Here is a 20,305-nt window from a genome sequence, read left to right on the forward strand (position 1 = left end):
TTTTTACCATACTAACTCACCCTGTTTTTTTTCTTGAAAATATACAAATATCTTCAAATTATGATAATATAAATAAATAAATTTTTCAGCACTTTGTTGATGAGGGCTCTTTACATTCACCACGAATGTGCTGTGTTGATTAATTTCAAGCACAGAAATCTGCTGGAACTCATCGCTGTAGATATCCTCTCAGGTTCATTCAACTCAGAGTCCAAGTTCAAATTAGGGTTTATTAAACCTGGTTTCTGGTGACATGGATACTAGATATCATTATCTGAATCATGATTACTGGTACAAGTAAAGACAACCAGTGACCAGCTGCAATATGGTGATATGGTGAAATACTTTGGTAAAAATGATTTGATGAAAATGAGTTTGTTCAAGTTATAATGTTATAATTGTTCAAAATAACTACAATAGAAGGACACTGTAAGGCACTACCCTATTTAAAGTTTCAATAATTTTAACTGATGGCATAATCTCCACTCTAAAATTAAGTGAAACTAGATAGCCTATCTACACTTCATGACTGCAGCTCACCCCACTCACCTCATTTTGACCATTAAGAAAACAAAGGCCAAAGAAAGGAAGCATTTTTTCTCTTCCCTGACAACTATTACCAAAGATACCCAAAGAGTCAACATACTCAAACAATGACCACCCTGTTTCCTTTGCCAGGCAGAGTGCTGTACAGAACAGTGCTTATGGATTAATGTGATCTTGGGCTGACGGTTTGCATGTATTTGAGAGCAAAGAAGCAGATGAGAAAGAGATAAAGAGAGCAGATGGGTTCTAGCACAAATGCATTGAAAGATAATCTTCATTCAGCCTCCTGTACTACCCTTTCTCCGTCTCTTTTAAACTGATCAAAGTTGAGGCCTCATGAGGACTGAATTCATTTGGAGACGTCTAAGGGTCCACTCTTTTGTGTCACTTTCTCCTTAGTTCCCGTCCCCCACCTTCTGTTTCATATGATAATTAACGGAGCCTTGGCACTGAGGGGGTCAATCTGTAACCAAAACAAGAAGAGAAGAGAAAAGAGAGAGTGTGTCTGAAAGGCATTAAGCCATATGTGTGCTCCTATGTACTCACAGGGAATGAAGGTTCTGCAGGCTCTTAAAGGCCTCTCTGGGGACCTCCTGAAGCTGGTTGTTTTGGAGCATTCTGTGTGGGAATGTGTGAGAAAAGGCAAAAAGAGAGCATCAGGGTCCAGAGAAGGTTAAAGAAAAGAACAGTAACAGGAAACCAGCTAAAGGAAGCCACCAATTAAGATAATACTAAAAGATAACAGAGTTAGACTCAAGATATTGTCATTGTTTACTATCCACATTGCTACATATGAAAAAACACCTCATTTGTCACATACTATACAAACAATAGTGCACCATGTACCAAAGCACACTGCTCTACTGCGAATGTATCACAGTGTTTGGGAGTTCTTTCTATATTTGCTTAAACGAAGTCAATCCATCCATTCTCTATACCGGGTCGCACGTACACAGGGTTGCAGGGTAACCTGGACTTGGGGACTCCCAGGGGACTCTGGGCACAAGGTGGGGGACACCCTGGACCGAGCATTTGCCAACCCATCGCAGGGCACACTCACACACACACTCATTCACACACTACGGATAATTTAGAGATGCTAATCAGCCTACAACACATGTCTTTGGACTGGGGGAGGAAACCAGAGCACCCAGAGGAAACTCATGAAGCGCAGGGAGAACATGAAAACTCCACACACACAGGCCGGAGATGGGATTCAAACCCCCAACCCTGGAGGTGTGAGGCAACAGTGCTAACCACTAAGTCATTTTCATAACAACAAGCTGTATGCAAGCCCTTGCCAAGAGCATCTCACAAAATGCAGCACCCAAACTTCGTTAGAACTACAGTTAGCATCATGTGTTATGGTCAGCTGGTCATATCAGTCATGCACGCTCACAGCATGTTTGACAACACAAGTGGATACATACAAGGAAAAGCCCCTGATACCAAAATATGTTGGTGGATCGGTGATGGATCTGGTTTCCTCTGCCAGGAGGTTCACATTTGATAGAGCTTTCAACAAAACTATAAGCCAAAAATACTTCCAAATCAACCCAGAAATGGTTAAAGAAACACAAACTCAATGTTTAGTGATGACCAGCTCAGTCTCTGGATTTGAACTCTAGTGAAAAGCTAACAGTAGTACGTCCACATGCAGAAAAATAAGAATATAAAGGAGCTTAAAATGTTCTGCATGGAGAAGTGGACCAAGATCCTGCTACAAGTGACTGCAACCTTGTTAGATATTCCAGGAAGAGACTCATACTATCGAATCAGACACCTTTCCAAGCCAACTGAAGCTGGTTATGGTTACAGGCAGTTAGGAGGGATAACTGGTCTGAGGAGTTCAATTTTTGCAGTTCCTATTTCATCTCAGCTCATCAGCTCAGTAGCTAACTATCATATGAATGAAATTGGTCTGGTAAATGAGAATTTAAGAACTTTTTAAAACATGCCTAATTTATATTGCTTTAAAAAATCTACATAGCTCACCTAAAATATACATCAAGAAACTAAATAGCTAACGCTAGCTAACATTCTTACTCAGAAGTTGCTATAATAGAAATTTTTATTTAGCTAGCTTTGTTTAGCTAACAAATGAGTTTATGGAAACTTGTTGAGCAGGACCACGGTGTGCTCGATCTAATTCCTAAATTCCACAGTCAATCCAATTCCTAAATAAACTTCTCCATAGATTCTTGTGCCAGATTATAAATAAGTAGTGTCAGGTTGCTAGGCTAGTCAGATCTTTTTGCAACCAGGGTGCACGCACATCTCTTTTTGTTTGAAGATTATTTCAATATCCATGCAATATTTTTGCAATGCCCATAAGCTACTCAGCACATTGGCTATATTTCTGACTGTATCCTGCTATACAGCAACACACATTGTGGCTTTGGTTAAAATCCTAAAAAACTTGTGAAAATTCTAATTGTCACAGAACATAATGGGGAAAATGTTGTGTTTGTTTGTGAACTGGGCTTTATGCTCATTAGAAATACTATGTGAAATACATTATGTTACTCTGATTAAACCAAAACACCTAGCGCTTGGGACCATTTGCTATCATTTATTTAGTGTAATGCCCAAATCAATGTCTTGATCTAATTTATAAGTAACAGACAAAATGAAACACATGCTTTCAAATGATATCACTCGACAGTAAGATGCAGTGCGACACACAAGCCTGGCAGTGTGTGTGGGCTTACACACAGCAATTCATGAATACATGGTTAAATGGAAATAAAAAAAAAAAAAAAGTGTACAGGAATGTGATATACAGTATGTGTAGAAGAGTTTTTTTACATGCAAGCACTAGGAAGAAAACTGATTTGTTACCTAACATTTTATGGACTGTGGACTTCTTAACAGTGATGTATCATGAATTTTCAAAGTAGTAATCGTATAATTCCAGGCCTACTGGGGTCATGGGATATTTAGGCACTTAATATCGGGTCACTGTCCAAAAAAGGTTAAGAAATCCTGCTCTAACTTTAGAAATTACCTGGCAAGCCAACAGTCTAACACACACTCACAGGCAAACATGTAAACCATAATAACACAGTAAGGCTTACTCACAGAGTTTTGAGATTGATGAGGCCATCAAATGCTCCTTTAGGAATGTCCGTCAAATCATTTCCTGCTAGACGCCTGTGAAAAGAGCAAAAGCAAAACAAGAAAGGAGTTTAATCCTTGATAAAATTTAGGTTTGATGTGTAAGGATTTACAATGTTAGCTTTAACAGCACACTGCATGTTACCAGAACTCTCATTAATCATTTTGAATTTAGAAAATAAGAATGTGGCTTATTTAGTAATTAGGATTAAAAAAATATTTCAACTGTTTTATATAATAATCTGTAATAATATTCATCTTCCATCCAAAGTCCTAACTTTAGTCACTGCCATGAATGTAGAGTTGAGGCCAAACATTTACATACACCTAGGCTAAAGATATTCAATCTCAGTTTTTCACAACTCCACATGTCATGTTACCATACATTTCCATTTCCAAATCAATTAGGGCATCTACTTTGTTCACATCAGAGGTCATTTTAAAATAATCAATTAGAGACAGATTTATTTCACCTTTAATTCACTATCAGAATTCCAGTGGGTCAAAGGTTTACATACACCAAGTTCACTGTCTCTTTAAATAGTCTGGAAGATTCCAGAAATTGATGTAATGACATTTAGAAGCTTCTGATTGGCCAACTGACATGATCAGGAGTTAAATAAGAGTGCTTTGGCTGTATTTAAGGGCCTACCTTAGAGCCAGTGCATTTCTGCCCTTGATACCATACTAAAATGCAAGGAACTCAGCCAAGGCCTCAGAAAAATATTGTGGACCTCTGCAAGTCTGGTTCCCCCTTAGGAGCAATACAACTGAAGGTACCACAAGCATCTGTACAAACAATTGTATGCAAATATAAAAATCTTGTTATCATTCAGGAAGGTGGAGGCAAAAAATAATTGCCAAAGTTAAAGATCCAGAGATAAATTTTCAGCTGAACCCCAAAACAACAAAGGAACTTGTGAAGAAGTTGGAGGCCTCAGGTACAAAAGAATGTACAGCCACCATTAAGAGAGTCCTACATGGCCATGATCTGAAAGGCTGCCATACAAGGAAGAAGCTGTTACTCCAAGACCAGCATAAAAAAGCCAGACTGAATTTTGTGGAGATCACCAGCCACCAGTTTTTGGAGAAGTATTCTCTGGTCAGAAGAAACAAAAAATTGTAATTGTTTGGCCAAAATGATCAGTGCTATGTGTGGAGGAAAACCATCCCAACTGTAAATCATGTTGTGGGGGTGTTTTGCTGGAAAAGGGAATGGTGCACTTCAGAAAATAGATGGCATCATGAGGAAGGAGAATTATCTAGAAATATTGAAGCAACACCTCAAGACATCACACAGAAAGTTAAAACTTGGTCAAAACTGGGTCTTCCAGCAGGACAGTGATCCTAATCATACATCCAAAGTTGTAACAAAATGGCTTAAAGACAACAAAGTGAAAGTATTGGAGTGGCCAGCACAAAGCCCTGACCTGAATCCCATATAAAATTTGTGGACTGAACTGAAAAGTGTGTCTGAGCAAGGAGGCCCACAAACCTGACCGACTTACACCAGTTCTGTCAGGAGGAATGAACAAAAATTCCAGCAAGAAGCTTGTGAAAGGCTACTCTAACTGTTTGGTTCAATTTAAGCAATTAAAATGCAATGCCACCAAATACCAACAAAATGTCTAAAATTTCAACCCACTGAAAATCTGATATAGTAAATAAAAGCTGGAATAAATCTGTCTCTTAGCTATTATTGTGAAATGAGCTCTTATGGAAATAAAGTAGATATCCTAATTGACCTAAGACAGGAAATGTACGGTAACATGAAATGTGTGGAGTTATGAAAAAAGTGTTTGAATGTCTTTAACTTATGTGCATTTCAAACCTAACACTCAGTGTTGTGACTCTGTACTGTAAGTTTTGGCACCTGTGTACCCTTTGGTTGGAGACTGCAAGTATGATGCAATTTTAACTATGAATGTTACACCAGGAAAACAATATATTAGTTGCATTTTATTGTTAGGCTGCCATTATATACGGATTTCTTGATTTTGCTGATTAAACGAGATTAATAAGAGAGTGCTAGCTTAAATGGAAGCAAATAGAAAATCAACATCTAAGCAAAGAAAATTACATTTACCAATTGTAATTACTCTAAATAATAGACAAATGTGTCAACCCTTAATAAAAAGACACCTTTATATCATTGTTATGAACTAAAAGGAACACACAACTGTAATTAATCACATATTAGTTAAAATTTATGAAGTATTAAGTTCATGGCATTACAGAAGACATTGTGCTATAGAATCCTGACTGTGTTTTTAATAAGGTTAAAAATTACAATGTGGAAAATATTAACACATAGTGGAAAGACTGAGTATCACTCATTTGACACTAGTTAGAGACAGATATCTACATGCTAGTATCCTGTTTCACCTCTTCAAATCAACTTCGCTCTTGCCAGTTTGCTTCAATGTTAAATTCCACAATGTCTCAAGAAACACGACAAGAAGGAGGCCAAGGGTCTGTGTGTACCCTGTATACCAAAGGGTCCGCATTCTAACGGGGTGGTGCCATTTGTTGCAGAGAGATGTTGTATCTCGTCCATTGCAGGGGCATCAGCAGGGGGAAACATGATAATGAATAAGGGCATCCATCCAGGCGCTACTAACAGATTGGAACAGCGCTTCTCCGTATGTTTTGGGGCTTCCGAGAAATTGGTCAACTTGTACGCAGCAATGGGCAGTTTGCCCTGGACAAACACAAGAGCAGAGACACTACACCTGAGCAAACACTCATGGGAGAATTTGTTCTTAATAAATCATGGCTACCTGTTCATTCTAGCTGTTAGATTAAGGGTCAGACAGGAGGTTGAAAGAGGGCACGGTGAGGACAGAGGAAGACATTCAGTGGCTGCAGAGTGGTTAATTCAGTAAACCAGTCCAAAAGGTTTGTGCACTCTGGCCTCAAAAGTTGCATGCTTGCCTTCAGTAAACAGATTTGGCCACATTGCTTGTTCGATATGTATATTTGAATGTAGACTTATAATTTCTTGTCTTTTTTGTGTAGTTTGTTTCTTGTCTTTTTCATGAAAATAGGCATTATTGTTATTTTTGTCAAGTAAACTCTTGTTTACTCAGTACAGTAAACAGTTGACATGCATAAGGTTAAGGAAGAGCAATGAATAAAATGTCAGTATTGTTGTTTTCCAAGATGGACAAACACTTGCAAGTGCATAAACACTTGTCTCAGACACAAAGGTTCCTTGAACACTGTTAGTACAGTTTTTCCATATTCTGGTACTCAGTGGTTTCTACGCTATATTATATACACAAAAGACAGAAGGGTGACAAATTAAAGGGAAAAATAGTTATGCTGTGTGAGGCTGGCATGGTTTGAGCCCACTCAAAGGGTCAGTGCAAATCAATACAAAGCTCTTTTGATGGATCACCTTTATCCTATGATGAAACATTTCTATCCTGAGGGGAGTGGTCTCTTCCAGGATAACAGTTTTCTCAGGACTATGTCCATAGGGCACAAGGGCTCACTTAAAGGTTTGATAAGTTTGAAAATGATGTAAATCATATGCTATGGCCTTCACAGTCACCAGATCTCAGCCCACTTGAACACCAAAGGGAGATTTTAGATTGATGTGCTGGACAGCTTTCTCTACCACCACCATCTTCATCAAAGCTATAATTGAGGGAATATCTTTTGCAAGAACAGTGTTCATCTCTCCAGTACAGCTGTAGAGACCTGTGGCAGCTTGTGGTGGCTTAACCCTTTCATCGTTTAATTTGATATGTTTGACAAGATTTGGGGAAAACTCCACTGCTGGATCACCAAAATACAACACAGGCTCCAGGTAGCCTGATCTTACTATTACTATTAACTAATTCCCAATTTATTCCCATTACCCTACAGCCACATTCCTGTCCCTGCAGGTCAGCCATGATATTTTATATGCTCCAAACACATACTTTCTCTATTACACCTTTAAACAGGAAGTTGAGGTTCTGTTTAGTTTTAACACAGTACTTTTTCAAGCATAAAACACAAATTCCTATAACATCTAACAACGTCAAAGCCTTGGAAATTCTGCCTGTCAAGTCGTTAAGATATTGAGCCACAATTATGAGCCATGCTCCTTAATAAGGTCTTTATAAAATGCGATAAAAATGACTGAGACCACATTAAAAATCTGGGATTTTTTTCCTGTAAAATTGGAAATAAACTGAAGGTGTCATAATTCTGAAATATTTATACCAACAAAGTAAAGTTTCAATATCTTGAATATGCAATATTCCCACTGTATATTTTTACACTCCTTAAAATCTTTCATATTATAGTGGCATGTAACGAACACTTATAACAGAGTCTCATTTATGACAGAAAAAAGTCAGATAGAAACTCTTAAGTCTCAATTTGTAGAGGTTCTTTTTTAAATAGAGTGAAAGTTTGAAGACCTGGCCATTGAAAAGCATTGATTTTGCGTTCCTGCAACCATTTTTGTGTTAAGGTCAGTATCTTGTTGAAAGATCTATCTGCTGTAACCTCCTTGTGGAGGCAACCACTAGCCTCAAAAGAACTTCCATATTATACAGTGACTATAAGGTGTTTTTCTTGTATTCAGCCCCTCGATCTTTCACCTCCTGACAGTGCAGTTGTAACAAGGACTCAAAACATTTCCCTTCCCCACCAAAAGAGGTTGCGTTCACTGGAATTCTAACACACACACACACATACACTTCCAGGTCACATCTGGATTCACTGCTATATAAACAGCTCGTGGATATTCATGCAATGCAAAACCTTGCCAATCCTTTTGTATTGTATGAGTTCTAATCCCTGTTATTTAGTATGGCCTTGATGTGTATGACCTCTGCTCTGTTTCTTGGATTTGACTCTTGGATTACCCTTTGGCCATGATTAGTCTGATCGTGAGTGTTTTGACCCCTGCTTGATTTACCGACATTGATATTTGGATTGTGATCTCAATCTGTTTGCATCAAACTTTATGCACACGGATCCTCACTCTGCACATGGAGTCTCCATTGTTACACCAGTATGCTCATTAGCTAATTACTGGTACATATTTAACTTTTCATAAAACTTATTATTATGGCCTCAACATGCAGGTATTTATTCCCCAGGTAAATAGGAAAAACTTTTTTTTTTTTTTTGAAAAACATTTATATGAGTTTTATTTGAGGTAGGTAGGTAGGTAGGTAGTTCCTGAAATCAATGTGTATGTCTTTTTATCTAATAATGCTTCCCCATTCCCTTCTATTGCACTCACTGTATATTTCCCATATTGTGAATGCAAGATTGAGAGTAATGATGTTCAGCCACAGATAATTCCAGACGACCCTATCAAAAAATGAAACAGGTGAGTGTTTGTCTGAGTTATACTCACAGCTCCTCCAGAAAGTGAAGCGTGGTGAAAGCATTGCTGGGCAGCTGACTAATGTTGTTCATGCTCAGATCACTACAGAGAGATAAAAGAATATTAAATCAGTCTGTATTGACTGACTATCCATATACTGGCAAGTGAAAGTGAATGAAGTGCATATTTTAGCCACATCTCTGATATAATCAAAATATCAGAATTAGTATTCAAAATCCAACCTGTCGTAGTCAAACAAAGAGCAGTGACATTATTGCCTGAATAAAAAGGATCAATATTATCCACATACAGTTGCACTCATTTTAGAAATAGTAATCTCAAATGCAAAATAAAACCTGTGGATTTGTAATAACAGACAATAAGAGGAAGCATTGCCCAATATAATCTGTGCTTCACGGATTTTGAGATTTTATTTAGAGTAGATAGAAAATGAATACACACCCTTTAACTATTTTCACATTGAGTTGGCCTATTAGATGGAATTAAAATAAAATAAATCATTTTTTCTAGCTAATCTAACACCTTACAATAAAACATTTCTAACATTATTTAAAAACTACAATATTTTGGTTTGATAAGTATACACTCCCTTTACTATAACATCCCTTAAACAATCTCAGGAATAAACAATTGCCTTCAAAGTCACATAGTCACGTACTTTTTTCAGCACCTGGGTGGAATCATAGCAACTGACTTGATAGCTTGAATAAAAACAACTGTTTAGTATGGCCCTTCAGTTTTTCAAGTGCAGATCCACACAAAGGCTCCAAAAACCTCCTAAAACAACTCCACAACAAAGTTGTGGAACGGTACACATCAAGTGACATATATAAAAAGATTTCCAAGGCTCTGAAAACAATCTGGGTGTCTATCAAATCTAGATGGCTGGGAAAGAAGAGGCTTGGTCAGAGAGGCCATCAGGAACCAAATGGCAATTTTGAAAGCCATTTCTCAAAAAGGTTCATTTCCCCCAAGGAGATTCTGGGGAAGACACTGATAAAATCTGCAAAACATCTAAAAATGGGTCCACTGTATATAATAAGGATTACAAGCCAAAAATGTCTTTTCTGTTTGACTAGCAAAAGAAAGAAAAAAAAAACAGAGTACCAACATTTATTGTATGCTCTTAAAGGCAATACAGCCTATTTGCTGTTTTAGGAAAAGAGAATCTTCACAGCAGTGGACAAATAAACCCAAAGTGGTGTGTAAGGAGATCTCCAATAATAGCAGCACATTAAGACGCCTTCTAGGAAACTGGATTAACTCTAATCAACAATGCAGCAGCTGCATAATTAGATTTAATGCAGGGCTGAGGGAGCTTGGAGAAAGTTAGGCAAGCAAAAAGAGGCAATTTCATAGCTCCTCAATGTCTTTCCCAAGGGTCTAAAGTATCCTGGCAGCAGGGGGCAGGGAGGGTGAAATAAATTACAGGGCAGCTGACTAGCATAGGGCAGGGATACCTTTTCAAAGAAGCTGATGGTCACTCTCTTCCCTTGTCTCTCACTCTTAGCTCTGCTGCAGAGGACTGTCTCGTCCCTAAATGCAGAGTACAAAAGGAGGCCTTTTTGCCAGGTGGCTCACTGTGTCTAGGTGAAGTTGTAGGATACCTATCAATCTTATCAGATGGATAAAATTGTTAGGTACCATGCAGTCTCGTAATTCTATCAGCCTCATTCCTTTGGACCCATCATGAATAGCCTACTGGTTTGTGGAGTCACAGTGTCTGCAAGGTACACAAAGCGGGAGAAGAACAGATAGCGGCTTTGTTTGTTTACCATGGCCGCTCCAATTAAATGCATAGCCAAAGGAGCTCCTTGCCCTGGAGGAGAAAAGAGGCCAGGCAGTGTGCCCTCCTTTGGGCTTCATGAAAATGTGAAACTTTTATCTGTCAAAACTACATCTGAAGTTCATTGTATAAATAACATATATAATGAGGGTTGCCAAACAAAGTTTGATCAATGGCAAGAATTTTTGATCAACTGGTAAGAATTTTGTTTGATCAGCTGGTAAGAATAATCTTACCAGTATTTGATTATACAACTTGAAAATCAGGCTCGGTAAAGATTAATCAAAGAAAGAGGGGTGAATCAGGTTTCCCTGAGCATCTTACAGCAGAGCAAGCTGCACCTGCTGCGGTTCAGTCTGCTGCCACAGTGAACATCTGGCACCATCCTTTAATTGGACCACTGTTTCAGTGAAAAGGGGCAGGATTGGTCAAACAGCTCCACATTAGGAAAAGAGGCAAGAAAGAGCTTTTAGCAATAGAACTCTCATAAAATTATAGTGAGAGTACTACTTTAAGTACTCAGTTATTTATGATTTTGTTCGGCTGTAGTAGCTCCGTGGATAAAGTTGTGCTCAGAAGATCAGCAGTACTAATCCCAGAGAATCACTGTTAGGCTCTCGATCAAAGCATTATCCTTTAATTGCTTTGACTGTATCCTCTCTCAGTTACATGTTGTTTTGGATAACATTCCAAAACCATGGGCATTAACATCAACAATAACATTATGTTTGCAGTTATAATAACCTCCACTCTTCTGGGAAGGCTTTCCCCACATGGCTGTGGGGATTTGTGTTCATTCAGCCACAAAACCATTAGTGAGGTCAAGCACTGATATCGGGCGAGGAAGACTGGAGTGCAGTCAGTGTTCCCGTTCATCCCAAAGTGGGGTTCAGGTCAGGGCTCTGTGCAGGACTCTTGTTTTCTTCCACTCCACCCCTGGCACACCATGTCCTCGTGGAGCTCGCTTTGTGCTCACTTCGTCATGCTGGAACAGGTTTGGGCCCCTTAGTTCCAGTGAAGGGAAATTGTAATCAATTACAATTGTGCGCTACCAACTTTGTGCCAACAGTTTGGGGAAGAACCACATATGGGTGTGATGGTCAGGTGTCCACATACCTGTGGCTATATAGCGTATTTATTAATATTACAGAATATATTGTTAATACACGGGATGTCCCAATTTCAAAAGTAAAGGTGTGTTCACGTATCTCTGCAGAATTTCTCAGAAGTAACATTAGCAAATGTAAGATTTTGCCCTTGACAAATGGGAAGATTTAGTCCCAGGCTGATGAGAACTCTTGAAAGCTCATGCTTTTTTTTTTTTTTAATTGGTTGACCAAAACTAATTATTAATGCATACAACATGACCCAAAGATAACGTAACTGATGAGTCATGTAAGATTGGAAAAAATGGAAGTCATCTCCGCATGTTAGAACCCATAGTACATTGACGTTTCTTTTCCTGGCTAAGTCAAAAATATTTAAAATATATACATTCACACACCAATCAGCCATAAAATTAAAACCACCTGCCTAATATTGTAGGTCCCCCTTGTGCCACCAAAAGAGCTCTGACCCGTTGAGGCATGGACTCCACAAGACCTCTGAAGATGTACTGTGGTATCTGGCACCAACACATTAGCAGCAGATCCTTCAAGTCCTGTAAGTTGCGAGGTGGGGCCTCCATAGATCGGACTTTTTTGTTCAGCACATCCTACAGATGCTGATTGGATTGAGATCTTGGGAATTTAGAGGCCAAGTCAACACCTTGAACTCTTTATCATGTTCCTCTAACCATTTCTGTACAATTTTTGCAGTGTGGCAGGGTGCATTATCCTGCTGAAAGAGGCCATTAGGTCATACTGCTGCCATGAAGGGGTGTACTTGGTCTGCAACAATGTTTAGGTAGGTGGTACGTGTCAAATGAACATCACATGAATGCCAGGACCTAAGATTTCCCAGCAGAACATTGCCCAGAGCATCACACTGCCTCCACCAGCTTGCCTTCTTCCTGTGCATCCTGGTGCCATCTCTTCCTCAGGTAAGTGACGCGCACATACCCGGCCGTCCACATGATGTAGAAGAAAACGTGATTCATCAGACCAGGCCATCTTCTCCCACTGCTCCATGGTCCAGTTCTGATGCTCATGTGCACAATTTAGGCACTTTCGGTGGTGGACAGGGGTCAGCATGGGCACGCTGACCGATATGCGACTAAACAGCCCCATATGCAGCAAGCTGCGATGCACTGTGTGTTCTGACACCTTTCTATCATAGCCAGCATTAACTTTTTCAGCAATTTGTGCTACAGTAGCTTTTCTGTGGGATCGGACCAGACGGGCTAGCCTTCGTTCCCTACACGCATCAGTAAGCCTGATGAACCCATGAACCTGTTGCCCATGACCCTGTCGCAGGTTCACCAGTTGTCATTCCTTGCACCACTTTTGGTAGGTACTAACCACTGCATACCAGGAACACCCCACAAGACCTGCTGTTTTGGAGATGCTCTGACCCAGTCATCTAGCCATAACAATTTGGCCCTTGTCAAAGTCGCTCAGATCCTTACGCTTGTGCATTTTTCCTACTTCCAACACATCAATTTCGAGAACTAACTGTTCACTTGCTGCCTAATATATCTCAACCCTTGATAGGTGCAACTGTTGTAAGATAATCAATGTTAAGACTTACACACTTACAGATAAACGGTGTAAAGACTTACACACTTACAGATACACAGGCATACACAGTTAGAGATAAATGGTGTAATGGCTTACACAGTTAGAGATAAATGGTGTAATGACTTACACAGTTAGAGATGAATGGTGTAAAGACTTACACAGTTAGAGATAAATGGTGTAATGACTTACACAGTTAGAGATGAATGGTGTAAAGACTTACACAGTTAGAGATAAATGGTGTAAAGGCTTACACAGTTAGAGATAAATGGTGTAATGACTTACACAGTTAGAGATGAATGGTGTAAAGACTTACACAGTTAGAGATAAACGCTGTAAAGGCTTACACAGTTAGAGATGAATGGTGTAATGACTTACACAGTTAGAGATGAATGGTGTAATGACTTACACAGTTAGAGATGAATGGTGTAAAGACTTACACAGTTAGAGATAAATGGTGTAAAGACTTACACAGTTAGAGATAAACGCTGTAAAGGCTTACACAGTTAGAGATGAATGGTGTAAAGACTTACACAGTTAGAGATAAATGTTGTAAAGACTTACACAGTTAGAGATGAATGGTGTAAAGGCTTACACAGTTAGAGATAAATGGTGTAAAGACTTACACAGTTAGAGATGAATGGTGTAATGGCTTACACAGTTAGAGATAAATGGTGTAATGACTTACACAGTTAGAGATGAATGGTGTAATGGCTTACACAGTTAGAGATAAATGGTGTAATGACTCACACAGTTAGAGATGAATGGTGTAATGACTCACACAGTTAGAGATAAACGCTGTAAAGACTTACACACTTACAGGTAACTGGTGTAAACGCTGAGAGACTCCGGCAGTGAGGTGAGTCCTCGGTCGGCACACTCCACTCTCACATACACACCATCCTGCTCGCAGGTACACTGGACCGGACAGCCGCCCGTTCGCGCGCGCGACCCACAGCACCACAGCTGCAGCACGAGCCAGTGGATTAAACACGCACGCGACAACATCACCTTCACGGCACGAGAACGCAGCGGCTCGCGTTTACACACGTCAGAGGAGAAAAAAAACGTTTGCAGCGTCGCAGAGCAGGGCGATTAGTATTATAAACATTCGCGCGCATGGGCGGTTTGGAAACACAGGTACTCCGACTTCAGGCTGCTATTTATCCTCAGAGAATCTCTGCCTCACCGTCTAGGGTGTGTTTCGTGCGCCTGACGTCACTTTGTCGGCCTACCTTGTGTGTGAGTCGGTCGCGAGCGCGGAGTCAAATTCAGTCCGTCAGCTCGTGCTGAAAAGTTATGAACGGTTATGTTTGGAGATAGAGGGATTAGTCTGTTTATGTTGAACGGGTTTAATCAAACCTCAATGACACAAACATTGGATTAGTGGGAAGTGCAAGAAGAAAAAACTCTTAAGCTCCAGTAAATATCCACAATAACAGCATCACATCATGACCATAGATTTTAGTGGGACAGACCAACATTAACAACGACAAGCAGCCTAAAACAAAATTAAATAACTGCAAAGTAACCCCATAATAGGCAGCTGAGAGTGGACAACATACAGTCTAGCAGCTTAACTGGAGCAGTTATAGATGTACACTATATGGCCAAAAGTATGTGGACACCTGACCATCACACCCATATGTGGTTCTTCCCCAAACTGTTGCCACAAAGTTGGAAACACACACTTGAATAGAATGTCTTTGTATGCTGTAGAATTACAATTTCCCTTCACTGGAGCTAAGAGGCCCAAACCTGTTCCAGCATGACAATGCCCCTGTGCACAAAGACTGCACTCCAGACCTCCTCACCCAACATCAGTGACTGACTTCACTAATGCTCTTGTAGCTGAATGATCACAAATCCCCACAGCCACGCTCCAAAATCTAGTGGAAAGCCTTCCCCGAAGAGTGGAGCTTATTATAACAGCAAAAGGGGGACCACCTCCATGCTAATGCTCATGGTTTTGGAATGGACACATTATATGGGTGTGATGGTCAGGTGTCCACATGCTTTTGTCCATATAGTTCTGTTGCGGTGCACACTGAAGAGCTAAAGTCATTAACCAGGGTTGCCAGGTTTCAGGAAATTTCCAGCCCAACTACATACCAAAACCCACAAAGAAGACCTTAAATTATCCCAAATAAAATCACTGGTAGCCCAAAAATATCATTGGGACATTGAAAAAGGGAGACACGTTTTTCTTTATTTTCTCAGTCTCTGTGTGGGAAACAAGGTCATCGTGGTGCACACGCAATTCTGATGTATGTACATGATCCACTTCATATCTTCATATCCACGCCAATCTTTGCAATATATCGTACAACAGAATTGGTTCTGTACATCACAGACCCACTCTCTGCACTAACACTTTGCCTTTGTTTGCAGAAATGTGTTAGATTTAATTCTGATTGTCTGTTATTAAACAAGATCTTGTCAACCACATGGTGTTCTTCTACTAGGCCATTTTGGCATAAAAACTGTGACCTTGGCAACCCTGTCAATAACTGTCCTGTCTGCTGTTCCTCCCTAGAGCATGGGGCAGAGAGATTTCTCCAAAAACATCAAATGCACTATTAGGGCTTGTTGCAGTTCCAATTTTTGACCACTAGGTGGAATAATAACTCTATGGAGATAAATGAGGCAGTGAGCGTCTTGCCCCATGATTGTGCAACATCAAGAAAGATGAGCAAATCAATGGAACATCAACTAATATCTGTTAGATAGCAATTTTTTTTATCAATAGTCAATCAAAAGAGGTAATTAGAATTTCAACAGAATTTCAGTCGTATGGTGGTTTTGGAGATTAGCGATTATACAACTACTGATACGTATCCCCCTATGGATGAGCTGCTACTCCACAATATTACTGTACACATGTGAATAATGAGCCTACTGTTTGATCAGTTCATAAAATAATTTTAAAAAATGTGATTAACAGCACTAGACTCTATTAAATGGTTTAACTATAGAATTACCTGAGTCTATAAACTAGGTTACACTAAAGATAAAGTTTAAATATAGGTAATCTAGGTCTTGATCAAAGCCTACGTTCTACGGCTTGTCCCTCTTAAGGGTCAATGTAGAACCCTACAGCAGAGTAGAACCCCTTTAGGAGACAAAGAACCCTTAACCATCCAAACGACACTACTCTTACACTTTGTGTTGTATGTATAAGAAGTTTGTCAGGAAACATAGACCAATATATTCAATGATCAGCAATGGCCTACTTATTGACAAACGCCACTCCCCATCAACTCAATCTCAAATTACAATTTCAAGTTAAATATGAATAATTTTGCCTCAGTCATAACTTATATCCTTCAAAAGGCTTTGGAAACCTCAGTGCAATCACATAAGGAACTATTTCATGCAACACTGAAAAAAAAAAATCAGTCCAACATATTTCTAGTGATATATCAACATTTTGATAACTATCTCCACCATTTAGTTTATTTTGTGCATGGCCTGGAGGCCAGATGTTGTTGAATTTGTTGAATACATATCTCAGCACAAACTTTGATAACAGAAGAATGACTAATGCCAGCACGGTGCAGTTGAATTGACAATCTAGCCAATCTAGCAAACAATGTGTCTTTTACACTTAAATTGCACCAAAAATATACCAGAGAACCTAGACCAAAAATGAACAATCTAGTGCAGCTCACAGTACAGCTCCCAGTGCAACAGATTTATTTCTATTCTTAGCATTCCCATGTTTATGCATATTTCTGAGGATTAGTATTGGTACATTGGTGTGTGCTGCAGAAACAGCTATCCATGTTTACTGCGCTCTCCTGCTCAACACAACCTCCAGTACCCCAGTGAGTTTTCTGAGCTTGGCTTTTATCTCACAGTACAACTACCCTACATGACTCACTTGTGTTTTTCTGCCCCCTGCTGACTTCTGAGAAAATTGGTATATAGTTGGGCCTTTGTAGCAATGCCATGCGTCTTAGAAGTCTTAGAAGCCCCTGCATACTTAAAAGTTTTTTGTCACAATATATACAGTTGAGGCCAAAATTTGCCATACACCTAGGCTAGTGTCCACAAGCTTCTGACAATACTTTGCTGGAATTTTTGCTCATTCCTCCTGACAGAACTGGTGTATCTCAGTCAGATCTGTGGGCCACCTTGCTCAGACACACTTTTTCACTTCAGTCCACAAATTTTCAGTGGTCAGGGCTTTGTAATGGTTTCTCCAATACTTTCACTTTATTGTCTTTAAGCATTTTGTTACAACTTTGGAGGTATGTTTAGGATCATTGTCATGCTGGGAGACTTTTATCTTTGTGGCTGATGTCTTGAGGTGTTGCTTTGGTATTTCCCATGCTTCAAGGTTGGGAAGGTGTTCTTTGGATTAAAAGCCTCACTTTTTTCCCTCCATACATAGTGCTGATGATTATGAACAATGGATCATTCCTTCTGATGAGAGAATACTCCACCAAAAGGCTGGTGTTCTTATGCAAACGTCAGTCTGGCTTTTTATGCTGGTCTTGTAGTAACAGCTTCCTCCTTGTATGATAGACGTTCAGGCCATGGCCATGTAAGCCTTGTTGTTATATAATAATACAATTGTAAAAATTTATTTCATGGCTCAGTGGGCCTCGGCAAGTGTTAAAGGTAAATAGAGTAGTATCAAGTTTGCAAATTTGTCAACTTTTGAATGAAAAAAAATACAAAGCATCACATCTGTGGAAACCAATGACTTTCACGGTACCCAAGGACATTGTACAAATGCAATGATAGATCATTTCAAATAAAATAAAAGGAATTAAAAACGAAATGAAAAAGAATAATAAAAAATTATATATTATATAATTTATTATATAAGTATAAGATAAAACAGATAGCAAGCTCAAATGTAATGCACACAATAAGATGCATAGTTATATAATTCATATATCAGGCCATTTGGACGTGTCACTTTTGCACTTTAGTGCCACCCTACCTCGTTGCTTTTACTTGCACTGGCATTCAATGCTATGCTATTTTGCACTTCTGGTTAGATACTAACTGCATTTCCTTAGCTTTGTACTTGTACTCCACACAACAACAATAAATTTGAATCTAATCTAAACTAATCTTTGGTATGTCTAGAGAATCCTCCTTCCTCATGATACCATCTATTTTCTGAAGTGCGCCGGTCCCTTTTCCAGCAAAACACCCCACTACATGATGCTGCCACGCCCATGCTTCATGGTTGGGGAGGTGTTCTTTGGATTAAAAGCCTCACTTTTTTCCCTTCATACATAGTGCTCATCATCATCATGAACTCCTCCAAAAGGCTGGTGTTCTTCTGCAAATTTCAGTCTGGCTTTTTTATGCTGGTCTTGTAGTAACAGCTTCCTCCTTATATGACAGCCTTTCAGGCCATTCTCTTAATGGTGGATGTACATACTTTGGTACCTGAGTCTTCCAACTTCTTCACAGGTCCCTTTGTTGTCGTCTTGGTGTTCAAGACAACAAAGTTCTTTCATCCCTAGGAGTTAATTTGTGCCTTTTTCCTGAATCATGCAGTGTCTATGTGGTTCCAAGATTAGATTGCTTGGATTTTCCCATGGTATCAAGGCCAAAAAGACTCTAAAGGTAGGCCCTTTTACAACCCCATGTGCACTCCCAATTAACTCCTAATTATGACAATTGGCAAATCAGAAGTCATTAGATCAATTTCTGGAATCTCCCAGACTGTTTAAAGAGACAGTCATCTTGGTGTATGTGAACTTTTGACCCACTGGAATTCTGATATAGTGATTTAAAGCTGAAATCTGATGTGAACCATGAACCGTGCCCTAGTTGACTTGCCAAAAGAAATGTATGGCAACATGAAATGTGTGGAGAAATGTGTGAAAAGCTGAGAGTGAATATCTTTAACCTAGGTGTTTGTAAACTTTTGGCCTCAACTGTAAGATAAGGAGACTTTTAGGGAATATGTGGCTTGTTGTTATATAATACTACATTCTATAATATTCTAATCTAATCTAATCCAATATAGGTAGGTGGAAAAGCGAGGCAGAAAAGGTGGGGTTTTAGTCATGTATTTACTTGGGGAAGGGTAAAAGTTGGGGAACTACTGTAGGTTACTGTAAAGAGGTTATTTAAATATATTTTTTATTTTATTTCAGAATTCTTAGAACAATGTTTTAGCCCAAAACTGAATTCTGCAACACAGAAAAACTGTACCTTACTAATGTGTATCTTCACTAATGATTGAATGCAGGGCTGCACAGTTATTACAGTGAATGATCCAACTAGGAAGACTTACTATTATAGAAAATACAGGCTCATTCATTAAGTCTTATCCCAGCAATAATAAACTCACACTTCCTAGCCAGCACTCCCTGACACTTAGTTAGTTAGAGAGAACCGATCTGGCACAAACCCTTCAGCTCATATGTAATCTAAATTCTGTGAGGTCTTAAATTAAACACTTATAAATCACATCTTAAGCCTGCACACTCTTTCAGACAAAGCTTGCCTGCATTTACAATGCTTTATTAACTACTGACAGTTCCCGGGACCTGCTCCAGAGCTCCTGAAAAGGGATTCTTCTTCAGTGTGTGAGTATGGCATCTGAGGAATTTAAAAAGCAATTATTTAAAATTTACAGAAGTATTGTAGCTAACAGTTCTCACTTGAAACTAATTTAATGAATGTCACTTGTCATAACTTTGATGCAAGATAATTAAAAAAAATCTCTCTTTAAATATTATCAAGAAAAAAACTATGATTATATGTAGCATTAATTGTTATGAAAAAACTTCATCATACACAAGAATATTTGTCTGAACTAAATAGATTATGTTGCTAAATTTATTCATT

The 20,305-nt window shown here is 39.1% G+C and overlaps 1 protein-coding gene across 3 annotated transcripts in view; it reads right to left on the reverse strand.

The window, feature by feature from the left end:
* Positions 1–14,748, reverse strand: part of LOC113532419 (leucine-rich repeat-containing G-protein coupled receptor 5) — a 31,854-nt gene extending 17,106 nt beyond the window's left edge. The window contains exons 1-4 of one of the 3 annotated variants that reach the window (XM_034313395.2): positions 14,293–14,422; positions 9,029–9,100; positions 3,628–3,699; positions 1,093–1,164 (exon numbers count right to left, since the gene is read on the reverse strand). In XM_034313395.2, coding sequence (XP_034169286.1) covers positions 1,093–1,164; positions 3,628–3,699; positions 9,029–9,090 — 206 coding nt within the window. In that variant the 5' untranslated portion in view covers positions 9,091–9,100; positions 14,293–14,422. Of the gene's footprint in view, positions 1–1,092; positions 1,165–3,627; positions 3,700–9,028; positions 9,101–14,292 lie in introns of all 3 variants that reach the window. The other 2 variants (XM_026923839.3, XM_034313394.2) reach the window with 2 other exon arrangements.
* Positions 14,749–20,305: the final 5,557 nt, after the last annotated feature.

The sequence above is a fragment of the Pangasianodon hypophthalmus genome, chromosome 18, assembly GCF_027358585.1.
Source record: "Pangasianodon hypophthalmus isolate fPanHyp1 chromosome 18, fPanHyp1.pri, whole genome shotgun sequence".
NCBI classification, from domain to species: Eukaryota; Metazoa; Chordata; class Actinopteri; order Siluriformes; family Pangasiidae; genus Pangasianodon; species Pangasianodon hypophthalmus.